General features: G+C 58.8%; 1 protein-coding gene across 5 annotated transcripts in view; it reads left to right on the forward strand.

Annotated features, from left to right (window-relative positions):
* Positions 1-8,482, forward strand: part of LOC131090189 (ankyrin repeat and fibronectin type-III domain-containing protein 1-like) — a 200,240-nt gene extending 191,758 nt beyond the window's left edge. For all 5 annotated transcript variants that reach the window (XM_058035382.1, XM_058035381.1, XM_058035383.1 and 2 more), the window contains 8 exons: positions 119-334; positions 603-769; positions 1,157-1,307; positions 2,052-2,220; positions 2,480-2,646; positions 3,500-3,710; positions 4,361-5,007; positions 7,293-8,482. In XM_058035382.1, the coding sequence (XP_057891365.1) occupies positions 119-334; positions 603-769; positions 1,157-1,307; positions 2,052-2,220; positions 2,480-2,646; positions 3,500-3,710; positions 4,361-5,007; positions 7,293-7,580 (2,016 nt within the window). In that variant the 3' untranslated portion in view covers positions 7,581-8,482. The remainder of the gene's footprint in view (positions 1-118; positions 335-602; positions 770-1,156; positions 1,308-2,051; positions 2,221-2,479; positions 2,647-3,499; positions 3,711-4,360; positions 5,008-7,292) is intronic.
* Positions 8,483-8,706: the final 224 nt, after the last annotated feature.

Raw genomic sequence — 8,706 nt, forward strand, 5'->3', positions numbered from 1 at the left:
CTGGGCAGACTGATTTCCAGCAGGCAGCTGCAGGCACATTTCAGCTGCCCAGACCCACCATGCCTCCAGGATGTCCCCTGACCCTCTGCTTTTATTGCCTTCTCACCCCGTCACACAGGGGCTGCTGGGCATCCAGGACCTGGGGCAGGTCTTCTTTGAGCCCATCAAAGACAAGCAGGGCAACATCCTCATCGTCACCCTGAAGGAGGTGAAGACCAACCAGACCTTCGAGAGCGTCCGCTGGGTGCCCATCTGCAAGCTGCAGAGCGGCCGCAAGTCCGTGTCCTCCCCCGAGGAGCCCACGGCCCTGGACACGCTGCTCATCTCCCTGCAGGTCTGTGCTGGGGCTCCTCTGGGAAACACCAGTGCTCCTTGCTCCCCTCGGCCTGCAAGGGTCACAGCAGAGGGGGAGCAGAGCCCAGCCAGCTCCAAAATTCCTGTTGTTTCAAGGGGAGGCATCCAGATGGTGCCAGATTGGAGCTGGCAGCACCGGGTCGTGTTGCTGTGCCGCTCCCCTTCTCCAGCTGGACTGGCTGTGCTGCAGCATCAGCACAAGCCCTGCTGTGAGGACTTGCTCGGTCCAGCAGTGTCTTTGTTCCCAGGACAAGCTGGCTTATCACCAGCGGAGCAGCCATGCCCTCTCCCCGGGGCTCTACCTGGGCTACTTGAAGCTGTGCAGTGCCGTGGATCAGATCCGAGTGCTGGTGCCAGAGCAGCTCCCCAACATCCTGTGCCACGTCAAGATCCGCTCCAACCCCAACATCTCCAGGTGGGGTTTGCAGGGGATGGTGAGAGCCCCTGTCCCAGCCAGGCTAACAGCATCCATCACCTCCTGCTTCAGCAGCAGTGTGATATCCCCTCCTGTCCCCGCTGTGCAGCGCTCTCAGGCACAGCATGGGGTTGTTAGGGTGTCCTGGGTGGGGTCAGGGCTGAACTCCACAATCCTGTGGGTCTCATCCAGCTCAGCATATTCTGTGCTTCTGATTCAGCCTAGAACAAACCAAGTTCCCTCTCTACCTCCACCTCTCCCAAATCTCTGGGGATGCTGCACTGCCTGGGAGAGGAACAGCCAAGCAAACACGGCTCTCAGAGAAATTGTATCCACGTCCACCCAAACCACTCCCTCCTTCACCTGTCTGTCTCTGGCCTTCTGCAGGGAGGAGTGGGAGTGGCTGCAGAAGATGGCCAGCGTGGAGGAGCCTGTTCCCACAGAGCCAGAGACTGACAGGTCCCAGAACCCCTTGTTTCAGGAGCTCCAAGTGGCCATCAAGGAGCTGATGACCCTGGTGAACATCCCACTGCAAGAGGTAGAGGCAGGAGCCAAGGCCTGGGCAGAGGGAGGTGATGGGGCTGTGAGCACAGTGCTGGTGGTTGCAGCAGCTGGGGAACTGCATGTCTGGCTCTCCTTGTGAGGCTGGAGCGCCCAGATTTTAGTGCTGTGCAAACAAAAGGTTTGTGAGTGGTGAGTGTGCCCTGCCCAGGGACAGTGTCCACAGGCGCTGTTTGTCCTTCCCACACTGTACCCCCAGAGCAGCAACAGCAAATCTGGGTTGTTACTGCTGCCCGTGGTGTGGTCCTGGGCAGCACGAGACCAACCCAGCTCTGCCCCTCCAAGGCAGGCTGGTCCCTGGCCAGTGCTGGGCTGGAGCTGCAGCCCCTGGGGGCAGACTGTATGGGGAGAAACTTTCTTCCATCATGCCAAGTATCTGCTGGGAAGCAACAATCCAGCAGCCCCAATGACAGGTATGTGCTTCTGGCTGGGCAGCTGGGAGGGCACCTCCCTGCTCATTGCTGAACCATCACTGGTGGCACGTTTTCAACACCCTGTTGTGGTGGCTTTGACCAGAAATTTTGAAGCTTTCAGGAAAAATTAGAGAAGAAGTGATGAGATTATGCAGATTATGCCAGAAGCAAGGAGCCTCTGGTTATGTGCTGAAGGTGCAGTGTCCCCTGGCTGCAGGTGGTCCCTGAGGACTGCTCCATGCATGAGGACTGGGCAGAGGCCCCTCCAGGTGATGTGTGCAGCTGTTACCTGCACTATCCTCTTGCAGGCCAAAGACTTCCGTCTGTACAGCCAGGAGGTGCTGGACTTTGGGGATCAGGTCTCCTTCCTGCTGCTGCTGCCTCCATCAGACGACGTCTGCACCGCTCCGGGCCAGAACAACCCCTACACCCCTCGCTCTGGCTTCCTCACGCTGCCGCTGCAGATCTTTGAGCTGGGTGAGGAGAGGGAATGCCAAAACCCAACTTTGCTGGTCCCCTTGTTCTCTGAGGCCTCCTGAGAGCTGGGCTGGGCAGGGGGGTGGGTGCCTAGAGTTCCCTCCCTCCCTGGGGAGGAGGCATGCAGGGATGTACTGAGGGCTGTCCAGGTGGACTAATGAGTGTTGCCTCCTCATCTTGGGTGACAGGGAGGAGGCTGTAGGGCATCCACAGCATGGGACCTCATGTTTTTCATCCCCCCTCTCGTTTCCTCTCCCAGTGCACTTCTTCACGTACAGCCGGGAGTTCATCACACAGTACTGCCAGGTGTCCGCCCTGCTGGAGCTGGAGTCCCTCCTGTCCCAGCAGAGCCTCAGGGAGGCTTTCTCCGATGCCGAGCTCGCCACTGCCAAGCAGAGGCACCAGCAGGTTCAGGACTACATCCAGGTATGGGGGGGAGGAGGCTCAACAGTGCCCCTGACCTGCCAGGACACAGGCAGCAGCATCTGCACCCAGGCTGTTCCCTGGTCTTGGTAGCCCTGGGGGATTTCTCTGAGGTTGCTGATGGGTAGCACCAGGTTGGTCTTTCATAGATTCATGGAATGGTTTGGGTTGGAACAGATATTAATCCTCATCCAGTTCCACCTTCCACTTTCCCTGTTTGCTCCAAGCCATGTCCAGCCTGGCCTTGCACACTTCCAGGGATCCAGGGGCAGCCACAGCTGCTCTGGGCATCCTGTGCCAGGGCCTCCCCTCACAGGGAACAATTCCTGCCCAATATCCCATCTAATCCTGCCCCCTGACAGTGGGAAGCCATTCACCCTTTTCCTGTCACTACAGGCCCTTGTCCCATCCCTCCATCCCTTGTCCCAGTTCCCTCTCCAGCTCTCCTGGAGCCCCTTTGGGCACTGGAAGGAGCTCTGAGGTGTCCCTGGAGCCTCCTCTTCTCCAGGCTGCAGCTGCTTTATCGAGCAACTTCTTACTACAATGATCACATTAAAAATCCCAAGGAGACACCCAAAGTGTACATGCCCTCCTTGCTAGAAAAAGGCCTGCAAGTGCATTTTAGGATGGACTTGCAAAAGAGCATCCCACACTACTCCTGTCACCAGCACTGCTGCTGAACCAGCAGCTGCATCCTCCTTCTGCCTGAGAGCACTTTCTTTGCATTTCCCAGCTCAGGGATTCCCCCAGAGCTCTGGGGAGATCTGTGTGTGTGTACAGACTCTGTGTTTTGCCATGGCACTTTCTTGCTGTCGTTTGCTGTGTGAAAGGGCTCCTCCATTTCCTCTGTTGGCAGCAAATGGAGGAGATCTGGCGAGAGATGCGCTGGATCATGGATGTCCTGCAGCACGCCCGCTACAAGCAGCCCTCCTGTGGGATCTCTCTCAGTGGCTTCCTCAGCGAGGCCGGGGGGCCAGCGAAGGAGAAAACGCGATCCTCCTCGTCCCACCTGGACTACCTTCCGTCCCCAGTGCTGTCACCAGAGACCAGCCGCAAGCTCAACTCCGGTAGGGGCCGAGCTCCTGCCTGGGGGCTCAGGGGCTGCCCAGGCTCGGGGGCTCAGGGTGGCTGTGCCCGGGGTGGCTGTGCCCAGGCAGGGGCTCAGGGACTTGGGGTGGCTGTGCCCGGGGTGGGGCTCGGGGACTCGGGGTGGCTGTGCCCGGGGTGGGGCTCGGGGGCTCGGGGTGGCTGTGCCCGGGCAGGGGGTCGGGGTGGCTGTGCCCGGGCAGGGGCTCGGGGGCTCGGGGTGGCTGTGCCCGAGCAGGGGCTCGGGGGGTCGGGCTGGCTGTGCCCGGGGTGGCTGTGCCCGAGCAGGGGCTCGGGGGCTCGGGGTGGCTGTGCCCGGGCAGGGGCTCGGGGGCTCGGGGTGGCTGTGCCCGGGGTGGCTGTGCCCGAGCAGGGGCTCGGGGGGTCGGGGTGGCTGTGCCCGGGCAGGGGCTCGGGGGGTCGGGCTGGCTGTGCCCGGGGCGCCAGCAGGGCTGGAGCCGTGGACACCCAGGGCAGTCGGTCTCAGGGGGGCAGACCCTCCCTGCCTGTGCCGGGCCGAGCAACTTAGGGGCGTCACAAGGGGGTAAACCCCAGAGGCTTCCCTGGATTCCCCTCAGCGAGGGGTTCCACACTCAGGCTGAGCCGCTCTTTGCTGCTCTCCCCCCGGCAGACTCGCACGGCCTGTCGGACGAGGAGGGCTCCTCGGAGGTGTTCCTGGCCACCGACAGCGACTACGACTCGAGCCGGGCGCAGAGCCCGAAGGAGCTGGACCTGGTGTGCTCCACGTCAGGGCCCGAGTGCTGCAGCCGGAGGGGGGCCCGCACCCTGCGGGACAGCGCCCCGGACGTCCTGCAGAGCCACGAGCTGCAGACCGGCCCCGCAGGGCCGCCCCCGCCCGAGGAGCCCCGGCCGCCCGCCAAGCTCTACGACAGTGACTTTGTGCTGCCCAGCCGGCAGATCGAGCTGCTGCGCATCACCGAGAAGCGACAGGCCTACTGCGTCCGGACCAGCAGCCTGGACTTCCCCAAGCCGCACTGCCCTGCCCCGAGGAAGTCGTGCCCCGGCTCCGTGGACAGCTCCCCGGCCGAGAGCAGGAGCGCGGGCCCGGGCGGGCAGCTCCGGCTGCGGCCTGGCTCCACACCCAGCCCCGAGCGCCGCCGCGGCCGCCGGGGCTCCCGTGAGTGGACTCAGGACTTGCCGGAGCAGCAGCCGGAGCAGCCCGGGGGCTTGGCCGACCAGGGGAAGAAGCCGGGCTCTGTCACCTTGAGGGTGTGCCCTCAGTACGAAACGGGACTCTCCAAAGACACCAGTGTCAAGGTACCCGAGCCTGTCACGGGTGGCAGAGCGGCTCTGCCGTGCCCGGAGGGACAGGGCTGGCAGCATGGGGACAGAGCCAGCAGGGTCCTGTGCCCCACGCCTGGCACTGCCCTCCCCATCCTTCACCATGCCAGGGGTGAGGTGCCCTGGAGACCTGCAGCACCCCTGCCCTGACTCCCTGATTCGCTGTCTCCCTGTGTCCCTGTTTAGATGAGGCTCCTGGCAGCACAGGGGTCTCTGTAGGAGCGATAGCTGATGCTGCAGAAGGATGAGCCAGGGCCATACATGGTGAATTTTGGGGACAAAGCAGTGGGGCTAAAGTTCAGCTCTTGGTCTGTGGTTCAGCAGGTGACAGTAGCTTGGTGCCACCCAGTGTGGGCAGGCAGAGCAAAGGACACTTTTTTGGGGTTTTTTGGATTTTTTTTTTTTTTGTGTTCTTTGGGGGTTTACTTTGGTTTGGGGTTTTTTTGGGTTTTTTTTAGCTTTGTTTAAAATAAAGAGAGAAGAAAACCCGACTGTTCTAATAGGAGGGAAAAAGCCAAAATAGTAGATGAGTGTATTAGCAAAAATCCAAATCTTTCTTGATATATCCGAGCTACTGATATAATAACTGAATCCATTGTTTAAGATGGTGTCCTTGCTGTATCCTGATGTGATGATGTGTTCCAACACATCATATTTCCAGGCCAAAATTCAGCTGTCACGCCTGCCCTGGCCATGCTCCTCCTACAGCCTCCCCTTCCCAGGTGTGTGGTCTCTGCTCCAGCCTTCCTCATTAGGGGAGGGAGAGCAGGAGCTTTTTGTCTCCAGTGGCAGAACCCACTCCAGTTCCAGCTGGGGCAGCAGGCAGAGCTCCTTCCATGCTCCTTCAGACTATGCTGGAGCAGCTGTGTGACCTGACTCCTTCCATGGGGGCTTTGCTGCTAAGAGCTGACCCCACCAGCTCTGATCACTCACACCTGCTCCAGGTGGGGCCCCCACAGAGGACCATCCCCCAGGACACACATCTTGGGCAGGTGCCCCTCTGGCTTTGTGGCCTCCTTTGGTCCCAGCCATGGAGATGCTTTCCCTGTTGAAGTTTCCTTTCCGAGACATTCCTGGTGCCCAGGACAGAGGATGATGGAGCAGAAAATCATTAAATCATGACTGGTATGGGTTGAAAGCAACCCTAAAGGCATGGCAGAGGAAGAACAGTGCCAACAGGCTGATTGTTTTATTGCTGGGGAAGGTTGATAGCCAGTGTCTCTGCACCCAGCTGGGACATCCTAGCAGAGACGACTCTGCCTCACTGGATTATTTTCCATTTGAGGAATGCCCATAGATTTCTGTGGAACTGAAGCACAGCCCTCAGGTTCTTGGCAGGCTGCCCATGTGGCTTTTGAAGTTGCAAAGCTTTGGACACGCCTGCTTGGAAGCGTTTTAGGATGTTCTCCTGGAAGAAAGGCGAGTTCAAAGGCAGCTCCTGGGCTGATGTGAATGGCTGAGCCCGGCCACGGCTGCTCAGGGCTGGCAGTGCTCACATGGGCCAGGGCTGGGACCACCCTGCCAGGGCAGCGCTCCTGGTGCTCTGCAAGCCCTCACAGATGTGCCAAAGGAAGTGTGGCTTTCCCTGGGTGAGGATGGATGTCCTGCCTTGGGGCCTTTGAAGCCAAGCAGTGGCTCCTGGCATTAGCATCCAGGGCCCCGATGAGCTCATTTTCTTGACAGGATTTGGGATTCACAGGGAAGCAGAGGGCAAGAGTAGCTGTTGGTGGGAGAACCCCAAGCTTGTGCACGGGATGAAATTTATTGCCATGTTCCAAAGAGGTTTCAGTTGTAGCTTGGCAGAGCTGTTGTGATCCAGCTGGTCTGAGGGTCTGGACCCTGCTCACGAGAGGGACTTCACACAGATCCCTCCATGGTATCAGGAGCACGACAGGGACTGTCCCTCTCCACCTCCAGGTGATGAGATAGTGGGGCAGCCTCAGCAGAGCTGTAGGTGACACATGCAAGGGTTGAGTGGCAGGGGCTTGGAAACAGGAGTAGAGGCAGGAGAGCAGTCCATAAGTTTGGGCCCTGGCATGCAGGGGCACCCCTTGGGCACTCCCTCATTGTGGTGTGCCCATGGCTCTGTGCCAGGCTGCTGCCACGGGCAGCACTGCTCACGGGCACCGCTGGGCAGCTGTTCCTCCACCCTCACCATTCCTCCACGCCATCCGCTGCCTCCGGCCCCTGCTCCTCCTCATTCCTCCCCCTTACCATCCGTGTCTCCCATCTCTCCATCTGTGCCCTCTCTCTCTCCGCAGCTGCACATCACCAGCCAGACGCCTGCCAGCGAGGTGGTGAAGCTGGTGGTGCTGGAGATGAACGGCCTCGCGCGGGACGTGCTGGGCGCCGCCGCTGCCGTCTGCTACGGCGAGGAGCAGCTGGAGCACTTCGGGCTGGTGTTCGCTGCCAGCGAGGGCGAGCGGTGGCTCCCCGATGACTTCTTGCCCCTGTCCCTCCACACGAGCCAGCCCGAGGGGCGGTTCCTGGTGCGCATCAAGGAGACGTCCCCGCTGGTGCTCCAGTACGGGCCGGCGACCACCGTATGAGAGAGGAGAGCGGCGGGACGGAGCGGAGACCTCGGCTTCCAGAGCAGACAGCTCGTCTCTGATGCTTCCTTCTTCCACAGACACCCTCTCATCAGGCGTCCGCGGGGTGGAATGGGATCATACTGGGTTGTGTGTTCTTTGTTTGTGCTATTTTTTAATTTTTTTTTTTTTTTTTTTAACCAAAGAGACATCGAGACTCAGTTTTTCTGACTGGAGAAGAGGAGGGTGGAGTCCAGAGACCTCAGAGCTCAGGAGGAATCTCTGCAGGAATGGAATTTTTGAAAGTAAACATTTTTAAGGAGAAACGAGGGGGTAGAGAGAGAGAGGAAAAATATTACAAGAAGAAGCAGCAATACTTTTTTTTCCCCTTTTTTTTTTCTGAAAAACCTTGTTTGGGATTCACCGAAGGCAAAGCCACAGAGGATTGCTGGGGAGAGCTGTGGTGTCAGTGAGGAGAGGGCAGGAGCCACAAGGACAACCCTGGGAAGGGCATTTTCCTAACTGCCCTCCTTTCACTGCACCTGGAGAAATGATTCTTGCACAAAGTTCTTGGAACAAAATTATATTCGTATTTTTATTCTGAAAAAAGTCAATAATCGTTGTGCCAGAGCCACTGGAGCTGGGTAAAGGTGAAGACCCTTTGCCTTGTGTCCAAGACTAAAGGAACACATGCAGCCAGCCCCCTGCACTCACAGATGTGTCAATACCACACTAGAGATTTGCTGTAGAGCATCTCCTGCAACCCCCTGGGCCTCCCTGTCCCCCTGGGTGCCGTTCTGTTCTGGTGATTGTGCTTCTCTAGTCCGTCCTACAGCATGACATTTTGTTAGCCACTAGGTCTCCTGTTAACAAGGTTACTTTTCTGATCTCCTGTGGTCCATAGTAAAGAAGACTGCTGCTGACTGCCTAGCACTTGTCCTTCTTGTGGCTGGGTCCATCTCCCAAAGCAGCTCTGATTCCAAGGGCTGGGCTCCTCTTTCCCAGGAGTGTTTAGTAGGGTGCTTCCCACGCTGTGCGGCATTACATTAACACACAAATCACAGTGTGGGAGCAAAGTACTAGTCAGAAATGCTCTCCTGGGACTCGGTGCTCTGTAAGGCAGGAAGATAAGGTTGGGCATGCCAAG

Source organism: Melospiza georgiana, chromosome 16, assembly GCF_028018845.1.
Source record: "Melospiza georgiana isolate bMelGeo1 chromosome 16, bMelGeo1.pri, whole genome shotgun sequence".
Classification (NCBI taxonomy): domain Eukaryota; kingdom Metazoa; phylum Chordata; class Aves; order Passeriformes; family Passerellidae; genus Melospiza; species Melospiza georgiana.